Raw genomic sequence first — 25,366 nt, forward strand, 5'->3', positions numbered from 1 at the left:
TTTGACAAATTAGTTAATTCTCAAATTTCCGAATTTCCGAATTTTTCAATTTCCGAATTTTCGGATTTCCAAAATTTTGAAATTTACGAATTTTCGAATTTCGAAATGTCGAATTTCGGAGATTTCAGATTTCCAAATTTTTGAATTTCCAAAATTTGGAATTAGAAAAATTCTGAAATTGAAAATTGAAAATTTTGAAATTTCGAGATTCGAAAATTCCAAATTGCAAAATTCGAAAATTCCAAATTTGGAAATTCCAAATTCAGAAATTAAAAAAATCTAAATTTGAAAATTCAAAGTTAGAAAATTCTTAGGGTTAGGATGTTAGGGTTAGAGGGTTAGGGTTAGGGCTTAGGGTTAGCGTGTTAGGGTGTTAGGTTTAGGGTTAGACGGTTAGGGTTAAAGGGCTAGGGTTTGGGGTTTGGGGTTAGGGCTAGGGTTAGGGCTAGGATTTAGGGTTCGAGTTAAGGTTTGGGGTTAGGGCTATGGCTAGGGTTAGGGCAATGTTTAGGGTTGGGGTTAGGGATAGGGCTTAGGCTTAGCAGTTAGGGGTTAGGCCTAGCATTAGGGTTAAGGCTTAGGGTTAGCAGTTAGGGGTTAGGGTTAGATGGTTAGGGGTTAGGAGTTAGGGTTAGGGGGTTAGGGTTAGATGGTTAGGATTTAGGGTTAGGGTTAGAGGGTTAGGGCTAGGGCTAGGGTTATTGCTAAGGCTAGGGATTAGGGTTAGGAGTTAGGGTTAGGGCTTAGGGTTAGTAGTTAGGGGTTAGGGTTTAGAGTTAGGAGTTAGAGTTAGGGGTTGGAAGTCCTAGAGGGTTAGGGGTTAGGAGTTAGGGTTAGGGTTAGAGGGTTAGGATTTAGGGTTAGGGTTGGGGGTTAGGGGGTTACACTCTAAAAAGTAATTCGAGAGACCTGTTACCACCACTTAATTAAATGCATATTTCCAAGGTAAAAATTCAAATTTATTGTTTTAAATAAACTTTTTACGTTGAAAACCTATTTTAATAAGTTGTGTTGATATTATAATGTTGGAAATTACAGCAACCTAATTTTGTGTGTTGTGTACAGTCCCATTTCTGCATTCATTGATGTAAAAGGAAATTTAAGTTGTGGTAACTTAATAAAATGGACTTGGTAACTCAATTTTGTTATATCTTGAGTTATTGCAAGTCTCCTCCCCCACCAACATAACGCAGAAAAAGCTGAGACATGTTGGAAGGAAGACCTGCTGCTGCACAGAAATATGAAAGACATTTTTAAAGGTGAAAATAATTTGCTTTACAAAGAAATTTGGAACTATTACTGTTTGTAATCCCTTATAGCCTATAGCTCGAGAACTAGGTGTTAAAAGGCAACACCAACTAACAAACTTTGTCCTAATATAGTGCTGGTTGTTTTTAGCCTTGTGAACATCATTGCCTCATGTCAGTGGGTAGCATTGATAGTGCGCCATTTGTAAAATCTGCTAAGCTTGAAAAAGTTTTTTTTTTTTTTGTGCCAGGGGAGTCAGTGTATTATAGATTTTAGCTTCTATGGCAAACTATATTCAAGACTTCATGGTTTGTTTAAAATATTTACTAAAGGCAAATCCACTTTACACTGAAGGTGCACTTGGAAGTGCAGTCACTGTAGATCTGAGGGGGACATGCAAGGAAAATAAAAACAGCATTTTCGCTTGCACATGATTGGATGATAAAATCAGCAGAGCTTCCCCTCATTTCAGATCTTTCAGATTTGCCTTTAGTAAATAAACCCCAATAGTCTGATTGTTTATTGTCTTCTTTCCTTGGAGACGGAGGGACTGTTTTCCTCTCTCCCCTCCAACCTATGGCCACTATTGTGGTATTCCTATTTGTCTGTTTTTCTTCTTTTTTTTCTTTTTTTTGGATGCTCTTTCCCCCTTATCAGCTCCCTCTTCCCTCTTCCTACTTGCCCTAAGGCCGCTTTCACACTGAGGCGCCGTCAGTAGTAAAGCGCCGCTATTTTTAGCGGTGCTATTCGGCCGCTAGCGGGGTGTTTTTAACAACCACTAGCGGGCAAAAAAGGGTTAAAACCGCCGGCAAAGTGCCGCTGCCGGTGGTGCTGCCCAATAATTTCAATGGGCAGGGGTGCTGTAGGAGCGGTGTATCCATGAGAATTTCCCACACCATGTTTAAAATGCACTGCAGCTGTGTTCTGCAGTGAGTGTCAATTTTAAGCTAATGACACCCCAAATGCAGATCACAAACGCAGTGTGTTTGCTCACACTGGATCAAGTGGTACAGAAGTACCATGTGATCCGGTTGCAATGAGTTTCCAATTGTAGATACACTGGCCCAGATTTACAGCGGAGATACGACGGAGTATCTCAGATACTCCGCCGTATCTCTCAGAGTATCTATGCGACTGATTCATAGAATCAGTTACGTATAGATATCCCTAAGATCCGACAGGTGTAATTGTTTTACACTGTCGGATCTTAGGATGCAATACCGCGGCCGCCGCTGGGGGGAGTTTGCGTCGTAAACCAGCGTCGGGTATGCAAATTAGGAGTTACGCCGATCCACAACGGTTTTTCGCGTTCGCTACGTCGCCGCTAGTCTAGTTTCCTGTCATAAAGTTAGTCGTCGTTTTTGGTGCCTTAACTTTACACAGCACACGTATGTGCTGTATAAAGTATGGCCGTCGTTCCCGCGTCGAAATGAAAAAATTCACGTCGTTTGCATAAGACGTCCGGGAATACGGAAGTACGCTACGCACGTCGCCGATCAAAAAAATTCCGTCACTTCACGCAAAGCACGGCGGGAAATTTAAAAGGGAGCATGCGCAGTAGGTCTGGCGCGGGAGCGCGCCTAATTTAAATGGCACACGCCCCTTTGAATTACGCGGGCTTACGCCGGAGGCCGCCGGCGTAGGTTTTCATTGCAAGTGCTTTGTGAATCAGGCACTTGCGATGAAAACTTGCGGCGGTGTAACGTATCTACGATACGTTACGCCGCCGCAGTTCTACGTGAATCTGGCTCACTACTTTTAGTGCAGTGCAAATTCAGCCCATCCAAAATGAATGAGCTGAAATCGCACTACACAGAACTGCATGTGAATCGCATGTGAACATACAGTGCATTCCTGTGCAATTTCCGGTGTGAGACGGTCCTAAGTTTATATTTGGCACTGTGGTTTTAGATATATTAGGATATATTATACATGGTACAAATCTTTATGTTTGAAACTTATTTTCTATTTTTGTTAACTTTACTATTTATGTTAAAAAACTCAACTGTTTTGTGTAATAAACTTAAGGCCCCTTTCACACTGGGGCGGTAAGTGCGTCCGCGGTAAAGTGCCGCTCCAATGTAAAAGCCCTTGGCCTTTCACACTGGAGACAAAGCTTTAGGGTCACTGGAGACACAGTTTAGGGTCGGTTTGCAGGCGCTATTTTAAGCGCAATAGCGCCTTCAAACCACTCCAGTGTGAAAGGGGTCTAATTGTTTAACAATTGTGTTGTTGAATGAATTCATTTGTGAAAGCTAGTATAAAAACAAAGCTAAACACTAATAGAGAAAATAAATTTGGACCAACTTGAGTTTAGCGGTTTATTAACCTAAAGAAAGTGTGCTCATAATTGTAGAAATTAAGTACATGTGACTTAAAAAAATGATTGTAGAAACTGGAAAAACTAATTGGAGCAACTTAATATTGTTGACTACTCAACTTAAAAACATGTGTTTATAATGCCAGTAATTAAGTGGATGGTAAATAAAAATGCATTTATATCTAGCAGAAAAGCTAATTACCTCAACACAATGTAGGTTGTTGCTTCCACTTAATTTTACCTGACATTGTCATAACTTAAAAAGCTTGATGCAAACTGTTGCGTTATTTTTTTTTGTTGAGCCAAGACATTATTTTTTAGAGTGTAGGATGAGTGCTAGGGTTAGAGGTTAGGGTTGGGGTTGAGGGTTAGGGGTTAGGGTTATTGCTAGGGGTTAGGGTTAGGGCTTAGGGTTAGCAGTTAGGGGTTAGGGTTAGGGTTGGGGGTTAAGGTTAGGAGTTAGAGTTAGGGACTTAGGGTTAACAGTTAGGATTAGGGGTTAGGGTGTTTAGGGTCAAGGCCAGGGTTTGGGGTTAGGGTTGGGGTTGGGGGTTAGGGTCAGGGTCAGGGCCAAGGTTTAGGGATAGGGTTAGGGTTTCCCCTTGAAGAATAAGGCTAGGACTCAGGTATTGGAATAGGGACCTCCCCCAGAGGTCAAATGTCAGAATGCAGGTTCCCAGAGGCCAATGGTCACAAGGCACGGCTGACCCACCCCCACCAAAGTTTACCGCCTACCCCAACTAAGTCGGGGAATGAACAAGTCGGAATACCAAAATTTTCGGATATTTCGAAAATTAGAAAATTCAAAATTCTATATTTTGGAAATTTGAAGATTAGGTACTGAAATTTCCTTTCAAACTTGTCTGTTAGTGAACGTAACCAATACAAATTTATCCTTACGAAGTTACAAAATATCCAAAATAACAAATATAGTTATTATTAGTTAGTGATTATTCAAAATTTACTGATTTTCTTGATTTTTTTTTAAGATTTTCGAAAATTCGAAACTCCAAAATTGGATTTTTTAATTTCCAAATTTTCTAATTTTCGAAATTCCGAATTTTCGAATTTCCAAATTTCTGAATTCTGAATTTTTTTAATTTCCAAATTTTGGAATACAGAATTTTCGAATTTACAATTTCCGAATTTCCGAATTCCGAATTTTTCGGCAGTGCACATCTAGAATCAGCTTCCAGGTTTTTTTTGTCAAAGCTTAATTGAAGAAGCTGAAGTCAGATGCTGATTGGCTACCATGCAGGCTGCACCAGATTTTGCACTATTTAGTTTTAGTAACTAAACCCCAGTGTTTGCTGCAGCACCCTAAGGATCAATACACAGTAAATGAATACTGTGAAACAACTAGAAAGTCATAAAGAAAAATCCAAAACTTGAATTGCTAAGTTGTAAAAAAACTTACAGAACACCTCACGTCAGGATTTTTTTGTGATTCGATGGGTGCCAACAAATCAACCGACCTGAAATGAAACTCCTTATTCTTATCTCTAGGATCAAGGGCCTGAGAACCCATAATACATACCTCTTCTCCTCCTCTGCCATTCACCTGCATTCTCCCAAAGGTATATTACCTACTCTCACACTGCGCAGAACACCTGCTCTATGGTCCTAGCTGAAACTTTAAGAAGACAGGAGATGCAATCCTTGACATCATAACAATCTCCAACCCCTTCCTCTACAACATAAAGGAGTAATCTGGCAAAGTGTGTCGACACAGTATGCATTGCTCATGAAATCTGAAGAGGTCTAACTCTAAAAACAGTTCAACTACTGTCAAGTTGTATTGCTGCCGATCTTCCCAGGAGGGAGATTCACTAATATAATTGTCCTGATCACCTTTGTCCATGGAAATGAAAGCAAGGTTAAATCTAAAACTTTAAGTTCTCACCAGAACAGTCATGCCCTGTACACACGATCGGTTCATCTGATGAAAACGAACCAATGGATTTTTTCATCAGATATCGGATGAAGCTGACTTTCATCAGTCTTGCCTACACACCATCGGTTAAAAATCCAATCGTGTCCAACGCGGTGACGTAAAACACTATGACGTGCTGAGAAAAATAAAGTTCAATGCTTTGGGGCATGTGTCGACTTGATTCTGAGCATGCGTGGATTTTTGACCGATGGATTTCCCCACAGACGATCGTTTTTTTCTATCATTTTTTTAACCATACGCAAATTTTAAAACAGGTTTCTATTTTTTTCCACAGATGGGAATAAACTGATGGGGCCTACACACGATCGGTTCGTCCGATGAAAACGGTCCATCGGTCAGTTTTCATCAGACAAACTGATCGTGTGTACAGGGCATCAGAGACAACTGTCTAAAATGTAATTTCTCTCACATTGGAAAACATCTTTACACTTCCTGTTGAGCCTACAAGAAATGAAGGAGACTCTCCCCAAAGAGAAATAGATGACAAAATATTTAACAGCCACTTTAAGCCTTCTCTACTCCAAATGACAGCTACATTTTAGATTAAGATACACAATGTTTTTACTTAAAAAAAGGGGTATATTAAAACGCTGTTGTATTATTTAATCTACAACCAAAACATTTATAGTAAGAACTTTGAAAGTTAAAATGTTCTTTTCAAGGTTACTTCTGCTCATGCCCAATTTCCTAATGATCACTATAACTGGTTGTATTTTTATTTTTATAAAAAATAAACTTATACTGAAGGTCTCAATTCTAGCTGACTAAGGAATATAAATTCATCCATTAGTATCCTTAGCTGACAAGATTATGGAAACAAATACAGTACTATTATTTTCTTTGGAAAAGGTATAGTTTTAAAATAATTTTGACTGCTCAGCATTGAAACAAAGTTCCAAAAGGTATTAAATCACAATATACCACACAATAATCTTTCCCTTTGGAATTCAAAATTGGTTTCATAAAATGTTATATCACTAAATTAAGCATTTTTGTCATTTAAAAAATAATTAAAACTTTGAAAATTGTTGGAAAAACTTTAGAAAAGATTTATACTGTATAGTACAACCCATCAGGTTATTGTAATGGATAACCCGATGGATGATGGATACTAAAACTTTATTAGGAAGGTAGCCAAGCTCAGGTGGCGCAAATCTATCCTTTATGCCAAGTTCCTACTGTACGTCCAGATTTACTCGCTTAAAGCAAGGACACAAAAAAAGACATTTACCTACTGTGCACACAGCTTTTTAGAAGGGTTCACACACACTTCTTCAAGTTCAAATATTGTGGGTGTCATGCATTATAAGAACCCTGCTTGCTGCATTTTTGGTGTGGTTGTTATTTAAACAGATTTATTCCATTAAAAATATGATTAAAAACACTGCGTCCAGATCCACGAAGCAGTTACGCTGGCGTATCTATTGATACGCCGCGTAACTTCTAGGTTGCTCCGGCATATCTTTGTTTTGTATCCATAAAACAAGATACGCCTGAAGCTGGGCTAGATCCGACTGGCGTACGTCTTAGTACGCCGTCGGATCTAAGGTGCATATTTACGCTGGCCGCTAGGTGGCGCTTCCGTAAGGCTTTTTCCGGCGTAAAGTTACCCCTGCTATATGAGGCGTAGCCAATGTTAAGTATAGACGTCGGGCCAGCGTCGAATTTTCCGTCATTTACGTTGTTTGCGTAAAACGTTTGCGTATAGGGCTTTGCATAGAATTACGTTCACGTCGAAAGCATTGGCTTGTTGCGGGTTAATTTGGAGCATGCACACAGGGATACCCCCCCACGGACGGTGCATGTGCCGTTAAAAAAAAACTTAATTTACGTGGGGTCAAGACGTATTGCCATAAAACACGCCCACAACTTAGTGATTTGAATTGCGCACCCTTACGCCGACACATTTACACTACACCGTTGTAACTTACGGCGCAAATTCTTTATGGATACGAGAAAAATGCTGTAAGTTACAGCGGCGCAGTGTATCTGAGATACACTACGCCGGACTTACAAATGCGCGGCGCTACGTGGATCTGGGCCTACGTCTCTACACAGAAGTGTAATGTGACCTAAATGTCTTAGTTCTCATAGGATAAGATTTAGTACCATAGTATATATGGATTTAGGATTGTATCAAGAAAGACTTACAGGGCAGCTAGATGGTATTGTTCAGGGAATGTTGACAGGAGTGTGACTAGAATTCCTGATTAACAACTGCTAATCTTGCCAAAAAAAATATTCTCAAATAGGTAAAAGATTATATTTACAAGTATTCAAAAATGTATGCATTTGTCCCTTGCTGTTCCCAGTTTACTTGTTTTAATTATTTCATAGTCTTTATTCTTTCTTGATGTTTATGTTGAATTACACTTTATTTATTAGGTACACCTGTTCAATTGGTTGACAACACAAATTGCTAATACGCCAATCACATGGCAGCAACTCAATGCATGTAGGCATCTAGACTTGGTTAAGATGACTTTATGAAGTTCAAACTGAGCATCAGAATGAGGAAGAAAGGGGATTTAAGTGACTTTGAACATGGCATGGTTGTTGGTGCCAGACGGGCTGATCCAAGTTATTCAAAAACTGATGAGCTACTGAGATTTTCACGCACATCCATTCCTAAGATTTACAGAGAATGGTCAGAAAAAGAGAAAATATCCAGTGAGTGGCAGTTGTGCGGACAAAAATGCCTTGTTGATGTCAAAGGTCAGAGGAGAATGGGCAGACTGATTTAAGATGATAGAAAGACAATAGTAACTCAAATAACCACTCGTTACAACCAAGGTATACACTCTGAACCTTGAAGACCACACAGGGTGCCACTCCTGTCAGCTAAGGTCAGGAAACTGAGGCTACAATTCACACAGGCTCACCAAAATTGAACAATAGAAGATTGGAAAAATGTTGCCTGGTCTGATGAGTCTTGTTTTCAGCTGCAAAATTTAGATGGTAGGGTCAAAATATGACACAAACAACATGAAAGCATGGACTCATCCTGCCTTGTATCAATGGTTCAGGCTGGTGGTGGTGTAATGGTGTGGGGAATATTTTCTTGGCACACTTTATGCCTCAATTGAGCATCGTTTAAACACTGCGGCCTACCTGAGTATTGTTGCTGACCATGTCTAGCCCTTTATGACTACAGTGTGCCCATCTTCTGATGGCTTCTCCCAGCAGGAAAATGCACCATGTCACAAAGCTCAAATCATCTCACCACTGGTTTCTTGAACATGATAATGAGGTCACTGTACTCCAATGGCCTCCACAGTCACCAGATGTCGATCCAATAGAGCACCTTTGTGATGTGCTGGAAAGGGAGATTTGCATTATGGATGTGAAACCGACAAATCTGCAGCAACTGCGTGATGCTATCATGTCAATATGGACCAAAATCTCTGAGGAATGTTTCCAACACCTTGTTGAATCTATGCCACGAAGAATTAAGGAAATTCTGAAGGCAAAAGGGGGTCCAACCCAGTATGAGCAAGTGTACCTACTAAAGTGGCCAGTGAGTGTGTTATTTTCCTAATTTATAAATTTAATTTATTTTCTTAATTACTAAAAAAACAAAACAAAAAATTAAAAACTTATGTCTTAGTCCATCTGGCTTAGGTCCAATTACTGATATCCAAAAATTATCCTCAGATGTGGATTTGAGTTTTCCTTGAGTTTGTTCATCTCTGTTCCTGCCTCTGTGTTGTAAAACCTCACATATCTGCATATTTGCTATCACTGTTTAATGATCATAGCTCCCTATTGTGCTATAAACTGTATATATTTGATCTGCATGGAAAATGGTGGTCTGAACAATGGGTGCCACATGAAAGAGAAAAAGACAAGAGTAGCATAGAGAGACATATGGTAAAGAAGAGAAGGGAGACAATTGCAGATGTCCCCGTGGATGAATAGTGTATCATATGATTTAGGAGCTGACAAAGTACAAATATAGTTCTTCAGAAGACAAAGGGAAAATTCCACAGCATCCACAAAAAGGATCCACATCCAGTATTAATGATTTGTATGTCCTGTCTGTTTTCTCTCTCACCCTTTCATGTCACAGGCACTGCATCTACCACATCTATGAACTCAGTCAAGGCATTCTTACACACCCAGCAAACAGAACTCTGTTTGGCATTGTTAATTAAGTAACTGCAGAAAAAATAAGCCAACAATCTGCAGATTTATTTATTTATTTTTGATTTACTGTTAGTACCGCTATTAAGGAGCTTTTTCCCTTTCCCATAATAAGTTCCATTATGTGAAAGTAGATACCCTGCAGAATTAAACAGTGGCATCTGCAACTGTTTATTGTAATATAAATCTACATTTTCAGTAATAAAAACACTCAAATGAACTTTACTGTTAATATACACAATATAATATACATTTTTAGTAAAATATAAAAGACAAGATGTATTGAATAAATAGATAACAAATATGTCAACCTCAAAATTTTACACACCCATAAAACAGCAAAACACTATGGTACACAAAATTGTTAAGGTGAAGATTTAAAAGCCTCTACATGTCATCATGTATGAGGTAACAATAAATGATGGCCCTAGAAGTACTTAAAGCAGAGTTCCACTCAAAAGTTGAACTTCTGCTTATCCATCTCCCCCCCCCCCTCCGGCACAACATTTGGCACCATTCAGGGGGAGGGGAAAACAGGTACTTGTTTTTTTAGACATGTGCACCACAAAAAAAAATGTTTTTTTTTTGTTCCATTTCGTCTCGTTCCGTGGATTTGTAAAGATTCGTAATTTCGTAAGATGCAAGTTTTCCTATTTGGACCCGTTTGTATTTTCGTAACAGTTTTATTTTCGTTGATACTGAATGATTCGTAATTCTGTCTAATTAATTTTCGTTGATTCGAAATTCGTAATTTTGTTAGATAATAATTTTCGTTTATTGGTACACTATTCGTAATTTAGTAATTGTTACTTATGTGAGATTGCCTTTTCTGTTGATTCGTAACATTGTTTTGTTTTCGTTGATTCATGTCTATTACCGTGCTTCGAATGGATTCGTAATTTTTTAATTTCGTAAATACATTGCGGCGCGGTCATTCGCAATCTCGTATTTTAGTTTCATTTTCAACACGCGGCTAATTCATATTAAGATAGACTTTCTCTTAAGCCCCGTACACACGGTCTGACTTTTTGCCAACAAACTTTAAAATGAGCACGTTTTTCAAAAAATCCCACCGTGTGTACGCTCCATCGGACAAACTTTTTCGGTTTTCATCGGACAAAAGTTCGCTCTGCAAGCTTTTCGGCAACAATAGTCTGGCCAACTCCCTTCGGACAAAAATCCATGGAAAAGTTTATATGAAGTCTGATCATGTGTACGAGGCTTTACACTGTGCAATGTGACTCAAAAGAGATAAGCTGATTGGCTAAGATATTAAGTAAGGTACATCACTCACTAACTACACTGCTCAGTGCCCATTCAAAAGAACGATTCGAGTACACAAATTTACAAACAGACAAAGAAACAGATTTACAAAACACACAAATTAAAATACGAATATATGAATGAAAATACGAATATATGAATATATGAAATTACGAACAGACAAAGGATTTAAAATACAGAATGCAAATCGTTCGTTATAAATGTAATTTCGTTCTTTTGCTGTTTCGGTGTTTCGTATTGTAGTAAGTTTGTCCAATCGTACGTTCGTATTTTCGCTTGTTCGTTATTTTACTTATTCGTAATTCCGTAATTTTCGTATTTTAGTACTTAGTACTTTAGTACTTTAGTACTAGCTATTCGGATGTTTGAATTGATCTGAATGTACGAATACTAACAAATTCGTACGAACCAAAATGCACATGTCTACTGTTTTTGATAGGTACCATTCCCCACTTCCAGAGACGGCACCTCTGCAATGTCCCTACGGAAGTGTGGCCCCCCTCCTCCTTCTTCCACCGACAGACCAATTACAAAGCACAGCGTACTTTGCGCATGCAAAGTAGGGAACCCACTGTGAAGCAGAAAGGCTTCACTGCCCGGTTTCCCTTACCAGGAATAGCGGCGGCAGCACCCGACAGCCAATCCAAAGATCAGTTGGGGTGCTGACATTGCTGGAAACCTGGACAGGTGAGTGTCCTATTATTAAAAGTCAGCAGCTGCAGTGTTTGTAAAAAATATTGGTGGGGGGGCTGGAGATTCTCTTTAAAATGTGTGGTACAAATGTCGTTTTTGCACAACTGTGCAACCAGTGCACCTATTCGCATTCATATAGGCATGTACATTGGGGTGGACATTTTGTAATATTTTTTTGTGTTTTTCTTTAATTTTTTTAATTTACATTTTTTATAACTTAACTTATTTCTATCACAAGGGGTCTGACAAACCCCACACACGATTACTATGTGATAGTGTAATAGCATAGAACGGGTTCTCTATAAGGAAACTTTAGGGCTCCATTAGATCCCTAATATCAACTTTGCAGTCTGTTGAAGTGTGCTTCATTAGCCTTACTTCTAGTTGGGGAGGCTTGAATGTTTCTGGGTTCACACTACCCAAAGGAAATAGCTGAGTGGATCTTGACACTCATCAGAGAGGTCCTGGAAACCAAGAAGGGAAAGGTGAGCCCCAGATACATGGCAATGGGGTTCCCGGTACCCAATCTCCATCATGACATCCACCAGGGAGGTCCTGAGCACCCAGGAAGGACGGATAAGCACAAAACATATGACAGAGGTGGTTTGGAGTTGGCGCCCTCCTCCTCAGCATGTGAAATTGATCACTTGAAGAAAGCCATCACCCTGGCTTCTAAAACAGCTGGGAGTTTGTTTACCTGCTGGTGCTGATGCTGCTGCTAATGTAATAGTTATGGTGGTGGCAATGAAAATTCAGCAGCTACTAACACTGTAGCTGCTGACTTTTAATAAGGACACTTACTTCCACTTTAAGGTGCCTACCTGTGAATATTTTCACACAACATTCACAAAACTTTCATATAAGTTTTACACATTTTCTAGTTGGATTCCATTGAACAAGTGTGTCAATCCTGGGTGAAAATTGTGTGAATCTTGGGTATAGACAATAATAAATAGATCCCTAATATTAAAGGGGAATTACAGCCAAAGCTTGTTTGGCTGTACTTCTCCTGTGGATCACAGGAGTGCAGTTCATTCTGCACTCCTGTGACCTGTGTCTAGACTGGCAACTGGCTCAGCCTTTCAGCCACTGAGAGCCTGCGTTGGCCGCTCTCGCCCCCTCCACAGCCCAGAACTCCAGTGAGCGAGAAAGAGGCAGAACAGAGAACTGCTGACTGACAGTCAGGGAGCTGTGAGTGTATACATCTGCAAAAGCCCCATACTTCTATTTTAAGGGAGAATATGAAGCAAGAAGACAAACATTCATAAGCCAAACGTGTCTAAATTATGACTGCCAGTAGAGGTAAAGTCTGTCAGTTTAAACAAACAATACTTGTTCAGGGTTTTATTTGACAAAAGCATCGATGCAAATATTTTCCTTCTATTTTGTTTGCTATCACTCGTAACCATCTGTTTGTAGCAGAGTAGATTTACGAGCAAACAGCTTGCCTCTTTGCCTGACAAGAAAGCTAAAGCTCTGACTGCTGAGAGTCAGGCATAAGACAACCACTAAACCTTGTCTATTAACCACTTGCTTACTGGGCACATATACCCCCCTCCTGCCCAGGTGAAATTTCAGCTTTCGGCACTGCATCGCTATAACTAACAATTGCGCGGTCGTGCGACGTGGCTCCCAAACAAAATTGACGTCCTTTTTTCCCCACAAGTAGAGCTTTCTTTTGGTGGTATTTGATCGCCTGTGCGGTTTTTATTTTTTGCGCTATAAACAAAAAAGTGAGACAATTTTGAAAAAAATACAATATTTTTTACTTCTTGCTATAATAAATATCCCAATTTAAAAAAAAAAAACATTTTTTTTTCTCAGTTTAGGCCGATACATATTCTTCTACATATTTTTGGTAAAAAAAAAAAAAAAAAATCGCAATAAGCGACTGGTTTGCGCAAAAGTTATAGCGCTTACAAAATAGGGGACAGAATTATTTTTTTTTAATTATTTTTTTTTAATAGAAATGGCGGCGATCTGCGATTTTTAATGGGACTGCGACGTTATGGCGGACACATCGGACACATTTTTGGCGCCATTCACATTTATACTGCGATCAGTGCTATAAATATGCACTAATTACAGTATAAATGTGACTGGCATTGAAGGACTGGCATTGAAGGGGTTAACACTAGGGGTGAGGAAGGGGTTAAATGTATCCCTGCTTAGTGTTCTAACTGTGGGAGAGGGGGGGTGACTAAGGGGGTGACTGATCTGTGTCCCTATGTACAAGAGACACAGATCCGTCTCCTCTCCAGAGACAGCACCGCTGTCTCTGTGTAAAACGGCAATGAGAGATGATCTCATATGTTTACATATGAGATCCTCTCTCATTGGCCGCACAGATCGCCTCGCGAACGGCCACTCTGATTGGCCGTTCGCGGCGATCTGTAATTGGCTGTGTCCGAGGGACACGGCCAACACAGATTTTCCCCGCAGCGCGCTCTGGAGCGCGCGCGGGGACCGCCCTAAGGGGCGGCCGTCAATTGACGGCAGTTTGGAAATTGGGATCCGCACTGTAGCCGTCAATTGACGGCAGGCGGATCCCAAGTGGTTAAAAAAGACGGGCCTTGCTCAAATACCATACAAAAAAACAACTTTTAATTTGGAAGGACCAGGCTACCGCCTTCATGGTTAAACAACATATTTATTCGATAGCAAGAAAACCAACAGATTTTATTAAATATGTTCTAGTGTCATCACCACAAGTTACAGACAGTCAGTAAAATAACTAAAACCCAAACTCTATAACTTAGCACAGGATGGAGGTGGGTTGACCGGTGCACTCGACTGTTCCTCCCAGATAAGAGAGTTCCTGGCTCAATACTGCCCTAAACCCATCACCTCACAGCAGGCGAAGGCTATGGAGAGTCCTCTCTCCATGGAGGAACTTCAACTGGCAATAAAACGAATGAAATTTGGTAAAAGCCCGGGCCCCGATGGTCTCCCTTTAGTTTATTACAAATGCTTCCTGGATGATCTTGCACCTCAGATGCTACGAACGTTTAACTCACTAGCGAATCCCCACACTTCCCTAGGCAGAATGCTAGAAGCCCATAAAGCAGTTATCACAAAAGAAGGTAAGGATCCCTCACAAGTGTCAAACTACAGGCCAATATCCCTGCTCAATGTGGATATCAAATTGTATGCAAAGATACTAGCAAATAGGCTGCTATCCCTGATTCCTGGCCTCATAGCACCGGACCAAGTGGGATTTATCCCGGGTAGAGAAGCCAGGGATAATACTATTCGCACCTTAAATCTGCACCATTGGCTTACTTCATCGGGCACTAAGGGGTTTCTACTCTCCCTTGATGCTGAGAAGGCGTTCGACAGGGTGGCTTGGGATTACATGCGGGAGGTGCTGAAAGGCATAGGCCTCCTTCCCCGCATGTTCGCGCACATCGATGCTCTGTATACTAATCCCTCAGCTAGAGTAAAAGCTAATGGCCTCCTGTCGAGCACCTTCTCCATCAGCAATGGTACGCGTCAGGGTTTCCCACTGTCCCCCGTGATCTTTGTCCTGACATTAGAGCATCTGTTAAACAGATTACGCAACAATACAGACATCAAGGGAATTCCCTTTGAACATAGGGAGTTTAAAGTAGCCGCGTTCGCCGACAATATACTTTTATCCTTACAAGCCCCCCGACTGTCCCTACCTAACCTACTGAAAGACATAAAACATTTTGGTGAGCTGTCCAACCTCAAAATTAACTATTCTAAGTCCCATGCGCTTAACGTAACATTACCCCCACAAGAGGTTTCTCATTGCCAGGATTCCTTCCCTTTTCAATGGAAATCTGAGGCCATTACCTATCTGGGCATTCAAATCACTAGAAAAATAACGGATCTATATAGCAAAAATGTCCTTTTCTCCCTCTCAAAAATTCAAACTGACTTGAAAGACTGGGCCAACCTAAACAACTCTTGGTTCGGACGCTCGGCGCTCATTAAAATGTTTATCCTCCCTCGCCTTTTATATATAATGCAGGCAATCCCAATACACCTACCTCCTCCTTTTTTGCGGTATATAAGAGGGCCTGCACATCCTTCATATGGAAGAATACAGCCCCACGCATTAAATACTCAAGCCTGACCTGTACTAAAACCGCGTGTGGAATTGGCCTACCTGACCTATATAAGTATTACCTAGCCTGCCATCTGACCAGAGTAGTGGACTGGAAAGTTCACAAAAAGGGGAAAACGTGGATGACGTTAGAAAACTCTTTCTCACAAATCCTGACGCACACACTCCCTTGGTTGGCACCCCGATATTGGCCCCAGTCCATTAGGACACACCCACTCATCTTCCCCTCTCTACTGGCTTTTAGGAAAGCAGTATCTCTCTTCAATCTATCCTCACAACCAGGTCCATTGACTCCCGTGAGAGGGAATCCTGTGTTCCCACCGGGAGAATCTAAAACATTCCTTCAATTGGAATGGCCACACAAGGAGGTTCTAGCTTGCCACTTATTTTATAAAGGCCATAGACGGTCCTATGAAGAGTTGATCTCCGATTCTTGTACTGGTGCTTTCCCTTTCTGGTCATATAGACAGCTGACACACTTTCTTACTTCTAAATGTAACATGGAATAGACAACTTACACCATTTGAAGAATTTGCTCACGCACTATGCCACAAAGACACCTCATTTCATACATTTATGCCCTACTTTAAGCTGACACTGGTCCTTCAACGACGCATTCCTTGCATATCTCTTGGGAAACAGATTTACAATTGACACTCACGGAAAAGGACTGGGAGACCATCTATACATTCGCTCATAAGGGATCGATGAATGTAGCGATCCAGGAAAATGGATACAAAATCATAACTAAATGGTATAGGACTCCAGCCCGCTTACACAAGTTCTCATCTTCAGTTCCAAACGTTTGTTGGAAATGCAAAAGAGCAGTAGGATCCATGATCCATATTTGGTGGGAGTGTACCTTGCTTTAACCATTCTGGAAAGAAGTCCATTCCATAATATCTCGGGTCACCACCTTTACCCTGGATTACAATCCGACTCAATACCTTCTACATCATACAACCCTACCCCAACACACCTATCAGAAATTGTTGGCCATGCATATGGTCAACGCGGCCAGACTCTGCATTCCCACACATTGGCGTTCAACAGATATCCCAACCATTAGAGAGTGGCTGACCAGGGTGACCAAAATAGAGGAGATGGAGGAATTAATTCATACTGCCCAAGACCGTATTCAGAAATTCACAACGACCTGGGCCTGCTGGTCACATTTCAGGAATTCAGGAATATTACAAGTCCTTCTTCCCTTGTTAGCAAGTGACTATCCGGTAAAGGGACCCTCATGACCTGGACCTCTTGTCTTTTCTCTTTCCTCCCCACCTAGGGCCCTGTGCCCCCATGACGATATTAACCGACCAAATTTTTCCAGGTTCCACACCTTATACTCCCCTTGTCTTCCCTTCTTTAGGGACATCAAGCCTAAGGTTTCAGTTACGACCGCGGTTAGGCCTGGTATTGGCCTCCGGGGCATTGCAATTATTCTCATTGCTCCTTGATTCCATTTAGGCACCGTTCTTGAGTCACAAGAATGTCGGTTATCCATAAGTTGTTTTTAGGCTTATAGATTTTATCTGGTGAGATGTGCAGTACCGCACGGTTCTAATTCACATGTTTACTGATGTCGTAACAACTCATGTTACCTTGTAAGGTATTCTGTCATGTTCACATTAGCAGAAGATTTGTCATGTTATGCTAAATATGCATTTATGTACATATGTATATGTATGATTACTTTTTACCTAATAAAAATCTTTTGTGGAAAAAAAAATAACCAAAACCCACAGAAAGAATAAAACAGGAACTATTTAACTACTTGCCGACCTGCCGCCGTCATTCTACGGCGGCAGGTTGGCTCTCCTGTGCGAGAGCCCGTAGCTCTACGTCGACTCTCTCGCAGGGAACTAGGGGCGTGCGCGCCCCCGACTCCCGTGCGCGTGCCCAGCGGGCGTTATGGCGGCCGGGCACACGCAATCGCTCATTACAGAGCGGGGACCGGGAGCTGTGTGTGTAAACACACAGCTCCCGGTCCTGTCAGGGGGGGAAAATGCTGATCCCCTGTTCATACAATGTATGAACAGAAGATCAGTGATTCCCCCTAGTGAGGCCACCCCCCCCCCACAGTAAGAACACACCCAGGGACATACTTAACCCCTTCCCCGCCCCCTAGTGTTAACCCCTTCACTGTCAGTGGCATTTTTATAGTAATCCAATGCATTTTTATAGCACTGATCGCTATAAAAATGGCAATGGTCCCAAAAATGTGTCAAAAGTGGCCGAAGTGTCCGCCATAATGTCGCAGTACCAAAAAAAAAACGCTGATCGCCGCCATTACTAGTAAAAAAAAATATTAATAAAAATGCCATAAAAATACCCCCTATTTTATAAACGCTAAAACTTTTGCGCAAACCAATCAATAAACGCTTATTGCGATTTTTTTTATGAAAAATATGTAGAAGAATACGTATCGGCCTAAACTGAGGAAAAAAAAAATTATATATATTTTTGGGGGATATTTATTACAGCAAAAAGTAAAAAATATTATTTTTTTTCAAAAATGTCGCTCTATTTTTGTATAGCGCAAAAACTAAAAACCGCAGAGGTGATCAAATACCACCAATAGAAAGCTATATTTGTGAGAAAAAAAGGACGCCAATTTTGTTTGGGAGCCACGTCGCATGATCGCGCAATTGTCAGTTAAAGCTAAGCAGTGCCGAATCGCAAAAAGTACTCTGGTCTTTGACCAGCAATATGGTCCGGGGGTTAAGTGGTTAAATGATGGCAAGGTTAAATCTGCAATAAATCTATGACAACATTAAAATAGGTAGGCCGGGTGGGGACTTTGCTGGTGGCTGAAGCAGCTTCAGGTCAGTGATCCTAGCCCTTATACACATTAAAATAAATGTATGATTTTTCCATAAAGGTTGGAGGGAGGAGAAATTACACTGGACAACTCAACACCTTACCATGATTTCATCAGTCAAAACTATTTTTTTCCCATGATGCAAGTGGCCTATTTGATTTTTAATCTATCATAATCAAGAATCAGTCATAGGACCACCTTCCATCTTAAACTGCCACGATAAATTCCAGTGGTAGCCTCTCCATTGACATATGTATCACAAACCAAAAAGATACTTCAAACAGCTTCTCTTTAACCCGAAGGCCAGGCATGATCTTTTGGTGATTTAAAGGGGTTTTAAACCTTTGTGTTGTTTGACCTTAATGCATACTATGCATTAAGGTGAAAAAACACCTTACAGTCTTCACACCTCCCCCCCCCGAGCCCCAGTTTTACTTACCTGAGCCCCGAATCTCCGTGGGCATGATCCCCAGCTCTTGTTGGCTCGTCATTGGATGATTGATAGCAGCGCAGCCATTGGCTGTCAATCAAATTAATGACGCCGCACGCCATGGGGCGGGGGCCGAGTCATGCTTTTGGCGGCTATGGCTGCCGAGTGTATCACACAGGAGCGTGCCCGCAAGGTAACCCCCTCGGGAGAGAGCTTCCAAGAGGGGGTTAGCTCTTGCAGGGAGGAGCCGCGAGAGCCGCCGCGGGACCCGTTGGGACCACTCTGTGCAAAATGACCTGCACAGTGGAGGTAAGTATGGCATGTTTGTTTAAAAAAAAAAATGAACCTTTAGTATCCCTTTAGGACAATTACCTTATTTACTGGTAATTATTTATTGCAAACTCCTCACAATATAAAGTCTTAAATAGATTCTGCTGACAAACAGGATGGAGGCCAAAAAAAGCCTTTCTAGATTAAAAATCCCTTTACATGACTTTGGTAATGAAAAGTTTTTTGTTTTTTTCAAGGGAACATTGACTATTGAGTAAGAAATGTAGGACGGACACTGCGACCCAGTTAACTCAAAGAAAATTTGTAACTTATCATGGTCATACTGGTACATTATCAATATGTGTGAATTGTGAATGTTTGACTATTAAGTAAGCTATATAGGAGGGCCACTTTGGAAGGATAAACAACTAATACATTTTCTTTTGTAATATGTGACCCAGTGAACTCGAAGAAATCTTTTAACTTATCATGGTCATACTGGTACATTATCAATGTGTGTGAACTGTGAGTGTTGACATTCAGCAGTAGTGAGATCCTTTTCCATTTATTAATGCAGACATTAATTTCACCTGTCAGTAAACCAGAGATATCAGTCAACACACATAGGGGTCAATTCACAAAGCTTTTTTTGCCGATACCGGTCGTTATGTAAACGATTTCACACGTTATTGAATCAAGTCCAATTCACTAAACGATTTAACGCTTGTAAAAATCATCAAATAACGTTTCACTACACAGAACCGATATTTTTAGTTTTGAGTCGTTATTGAACGTATTGATCGTTGTTTTAACGACTCAAATCGTTAAATATGTACAGAAGTGCAATTCACAAAGGTTTTTTAGACAATTAACGATCGCTAAGCAATCGTTAAATAAGCACCTCCCTGAGGGTGGCGTTATGACATTTCCCAGGCGGTATATCATTTGTTGAGAGGAATTTTTTGGCGGTTTAGGCTTGTGGTAAATTTTGTTACGAGTTTTGTGCAAGATGGAACCATTTGGATGTGCTTTATTTGAACTGAAACTGATCCAGAGGCGAAGAAGGACACGTCAGAATGTCGTTCAGATAGAGAAACGTGTATTTCGTTCACGTACCTTTTTGGATCAATTTTCTGAAACCCAGGTGATAGCCAAATTTAGATTATCCTCTCCCATGATATATTCCCTGTATGATGAAATACACTTGGCCCTAGAAACACGCACGCGGAGAAGTAATGCAGTACCAGGTCTTGTGCGTTTTTTGGCAGTACTTCATTTTCTAGGAAAGGCCTCATACCAACATGTCAGTGGTGAGATTGTTGGCATCTCACAACCCAGTTTTTCCCGCTGCTTGGTCGACGTCCTGCAAGCACTGCGACAACTTGCTCCAAAATACATTCATATGGGCAAGTCACGTGAAGAGCGGGATCAAATAAAACGTGGTTTTTTTGACCTAGCAGGAATGCCCAATGTCATTGGGGCAATAGACTGCACCCATGTGCCATTATGTCCCCCATCAGAACAGGAGCACATCTACAGAAACCGTAAGGCTTACCATTCCCTCAACATCCAGGTGATCTGTGATTCGAACCTCATAATCCGTGATGTTGTCACCGGCTTTCCAGGATCCTGTCATGATGCCCATATATTGCGCCAATCGGGAATATATGATACTCTGGACAAGGACTTAGAAAATAATGGATGGCTGCTGGGTAAGTGTGCTCCACTGTTTATTTTATGGTGTGTTTTCCAGTTATAAATGCGTATTTATTTTTTTATTCCATACTAGACTGACATTAGTGCTATATCAGTAACATGACAGCTCAACAGCTTTACATTAATCAGTATTTCAAAAACATGTAATAATAAACTCAGAATTTAAATGTCCAAAATACTTTCAAGTACTTTTTAGTTAGCTATCACCTGGTTCAAGGTCCACAAATCTTTCCTTTCTCATGTGAGGTGTATTGTTGTTCCACATGTTCCGTGTGCACTGAAAAGTAGTCACTACTTCAAGCTTGCTTAAGTAATGTATTACACTATCATATTAAGACATCACATGAGAGCGCTAGGAACTACTTATCAAAACACACATGACCAAGGTGTGCCAAAGAAGCCACCCACCAGAATTAAGTACAGTACCTATATGTAAATGATTGCAGCATAAGATGCAACAATTTTGTCTGTAGTTGATTTACTTGAATGTATAGTTAATATTTAAATCTGGGAGTTCAACACTATCCCTTCGGTTAACCCCCCAATATGCATAACATCAAGCAGCACTACCAAGCACAACAATCACCCCCCCCCCATTGTGCATATGTATTGTACATGAAACAGACATGTCCCTCTGGTTCTCCGTTATAGTCCCATACGAGGTCTGCACTATAGTATTGAAATATTTATGACAGGCAGACTTTTCCTCCAGCATTTTTTTTTTTGCATAACATTCACATGCACTACACTACACTACAGTAATCATGGCCCACAACTGTGGTATGCTGTTGTGTTGTGAGTTAAGTACCATTAATGCTCAATCAAAAGTACAAATCCAGAACCTTGCCCCCACAAATAATTTTAAAATGTGCTTTATTAGACGTATGTTATCCATATGTGACTAACAATGGAAAATTTTCTAAAATGACCACACAATTGGCCACTACATCATGTGATTTAGCATGATTTCTTCTATACTTACAAATAAATTTATATTGTTTTAAAATTTATAGGAGATGCTGGTTACCCATGTCTACCATGGCTCTTAACACCAATCAACAGGCCATCCTCTCCTGCAGAAGCAGCTTACAATGTTGCTCATACAAAAACAAGAGTGGTGATCGAAAGATGCTTTGGTGTCCTAAAGAGCCGTTTCCGATGCATGTCCTTGTCTGGTGGATTCCTACAGTATTCCCCCAGTAAGGTAGCTGATATGTTCCTAGCATGCAGCATTCTCCATAACATAGCAAGGCATGGTGGACTACAAGAGGAACTAGACACCACAGTGGAGGATGACATGCCCACAATTCCAGTGGAAAATGATCAAAGGGGAAACACAGCAAGAAGTAAACTGATTGCAAACTATTTTTCAGGTAATAAACCACCGTAACATGGTTTTAATTTTCCAAACATCATCAGAAATGATCACAAACTTGCATTATTAAGTTGAAGAGACAGACATGCTGTAAAATGAATTATTTGGGCTGATCTTGTTTATCAATGTAAAATCTTAACCAATGATGTTTTTTTTATTATTTCAGGTTAACTCAACTCTAAAAACTTTGGAGAACTATAATAAAATTAAGACAAGAGTACAAAAATTGCAAAAAAATGAGTCTTTATTTTGTTTTTGTATTTTCACTTTGTTGTACTTCTTTTGCATTTATTTTTTACAACATTGAACAATAACAGTTTCAAACATGTAAAATAAAAGTTTCACTTAAAAGTCTTTTACAAAATCTAAATTGTGTTTGAATTCTTTATTGCAACAAATGTAAGTGTGGGTTATACACGCAAAAATTCTGTTCATCTGCTAATAAGTACCAACATTTTTTTGACATTAGTGAGAAGCAATAAAATAGAAGACCGAACTGTGTGCCAAAGACAGTTGAAATGCTGCAGTTGCCTGAAACCATGTCCTTGCCAGAAAGATGGTGAATGAAATGAGTGCTGTTAACTGCGTTGTGTGGGAGAGGGGAGAAATGAAATAAAACTAAAATAAATACCACCAATTGACGTAATGGCAGATGGCTATAGCCAACCTAAGGTAAAGAGAGTAAGTGACCTGTAAATAAGCCGTTGATATGCAAACCATTAAATAACACAATAATTGAATCATAATATTATATTTTTGGTGTTATTTATTGTTTTGTATATCATCACCTTCATCACTGGTCACTTAACTCTACCTTTGGTTGCCTATAGTCATCTACCATTACCCCAAATGTTACATATATTTTAATTTCTCCTCTCCACCCCACACCGCAGTTACCATTACTCATTTCATTACTGAGAAACAATGCACGTTAGTTAAAATGTTAACTATTCCACGCAGGGCATTTGAAAGATGGAATAGCGGTTGTCTACAAATTGCAGAAACATTTTTAACCTCATTAGTCAGGAAATGATACCTACATTCCATACCAATAACATGTGGTTTCAAAAGTTACAGAAGTCAAATTACAGCCAACACAACATCAAAAATATATGGTTGGGCAAGATGGAGTATGCAACCATTTGGATGTTTGTTTTTTTAGTATGAATCAAACTACCGGCGAAAACCACACAGAGAAACATGGTCCTTGCTGTGACAACAACAATGGATGGCGCATTTTAGTCACAGAGTACAGATAAAAAACCAAGCACTTGAGTGAAAATATCAATAATTTACATCCACGTGGATAAAATATAAAAAAAAAAATTTAGATCCAATAGTGTGCCTTCCTGACGGAAGAAAAGCATGACAAACCTGTCACATTTTCTGCTGTGACAAAGGGTGTCTGTTTCAAATGCGTAGACGTGATGTTATGTGATGTATTCTCCTATTAAACGAATATGATTGATGATTTTATGTAGTGCTGATGAATTATATCTCTACTCTGTAACTTCAACTCTATTACTATTGATAGTTCACTTCTACTTTTCAACAATCCTACCACTTTTTTTGCCTTACAACAAAAAAATGGTTCTGCTTTTGAAAAAAAAATATACATGTTAAAACAAATATTTGACAATATTGTTGCACTTGCATTTCAACGTGTATATACAAACAATTATGAAAACCGTAATGATAACAGTAATGAATACTAGAACATGCTTGATAGATAAAAATAGATTTCACATAATTCTCAACCTTTTTTGAAATGTTTTCAGAGGCTATAATGTCATAGCAAAAATCCCATATAACATTAATTGTATATCTATTGAAAATAAAATCAAAGCTACATAACTGTCTAAAGACGTTTCATTGGTCATCCAACCAGCTTGATCAATGATGGCCATTGAAACATCTAAAACTCAAATACAAACGTCATGTTGATTACACATATTTGGTACAGATCTGCAACGACATGGTCAAATGACATATTTAACTGGAAAAAGCATCTATATAGCAGTCAACTTTGGGCAATATATGACTTAACAATGTTGCGTGCTGAGTAAAAATTTAAAGAACAAATGTTTGCAAGCTCTTTAAATTCAAACTCAGTTGTGAATTATGTGAAATGTATTAAAAAAAAAAAATTGTACTTCTTATAACATTTAAATATCCTGAATAGTAAAATTATCAATAGCATCATTTTCGATAATACTTTCACAAACAAAACTGCTGTGGTTGCTGCTGGTTAGATTCCGAGCATTATGAGATTGCTCACCAGGAGATGGCAGATGTGCTTCTAAGAGTTCAGTTAGTTTGGCCATAAAGGAGAGCTTCTGCTGGCGATAGGTGTGTTGAGCTGCATTATGTTGCTCTAGGAGAATATTAGATTTGCATATGTTACTATTTAGGTTATCCAATCTCTGCATGAGCTGTTCTCTAAAATTTTGTTGTTCACTATGAAATCTATCACTCTGTTCTCTATCAAAATGGTACTGTTCCCTATCCATGTTTCGTGTCCTACAAATTGTTCTCCTGTCTCTAGGTCTGCTTAACTCTGGGGGTTCAGTAGCAACCACATCAGGAGTACCCAGGATGGGAGTATCTAAAGTTATATGGTTGGACACAGTTGGGTTTGGCATTACTTCAGAAGCATTTACATTACTAGCATTTTCATGACTAGATTCTTCTAGGAAAAGGGTGATTGATTCCTCAGGGTTGCTTGGTGGATCATCCTCCACCTGGAAGTAGACAGACGGCTGTGCATTCAAAGAGTGGTCACTTTCAATTTCTGCTTCTGACACTAACTGCCTTTTGTCAGCACCCTCTTCCAAATAAATTTAAAACAAAATGGTTAACCGGATAGCTACTGGCGATCAACATTTTTTATTTAAAAAAATTACTTAGAGAAAGATTTAAACCATTTTAAAAACATTTAAACACACACAATTGTGCACCAGTTGGTTATCTTGAAGATACAAGATGGAAGTATATGAGAACATGTTAAATGTTTGGA

General features: G+C 39.8%; 3 protein-coding genes across 5 annotated transcripts in view; 1 reads left to right on the plus strand and 2 right to left on the minus strand.

Moving 5' to 3' along the window:
- HDAC9 (histone deacetylase 9) overlaps window positions 1–25,366 on the minus strand; it is an 821,625-nt gene that overhangs the window by 561,678 nt on the left and 234,581 nt on the right. The window lies entirely within an intron of this gene.
- On the plus strand, window positions 19,895–22,989 carry LOC120940153 (putative nuclease HARBI1). The gene is made up of 3 exons (XM_040352831.1): window positions 19,895–20,971; window positions 21,989–22,348; window positions 22,517–22,989. The coding sequence occupies exons 1-3, from the start codon at window positions 20,269–20,271 to the stop codon at window positions 22,519–22,521; spliced, it is 1,068 nt and encodes a 355-aa protein (XP_040208765.1). The 5' UTR covers window positions 19,895–20,268; the 3' UTR covers window positions 22,522–22,989.
- LOC120940152 overlaps window positions 22,577–25,366 on the minus strand; it is a 6,225-nt gene continuing 3,435 nt past the window's right edge. Inside the window, exon 8 of the mRNA XM_040352830.1 lies at window positions 22,577–24,724. Within this exon, the coding sequence (XP_040208764.1) occupies window positions 24,516–24,724 (209 nt within the window). The 3' untranslated portion in view covers window positions 22,577–24,515. The remainder of the gene's footprint in view (window positions 24,725–25,366) is intronic.

Source organism: Rana temporaria, chromosome 5 (genome assembly GCF_905171775.1).
Source record: "Rana temporaria chromosome 5, aRanTem1.1, whole genome shotgun sequence".
NCBI classification, from domain to species: domain Eukaryota; kingdom Metazoa; phylum Chordata; class Amphibia; order Anura; family Ranidae; genus Rana; species Rana temporaria.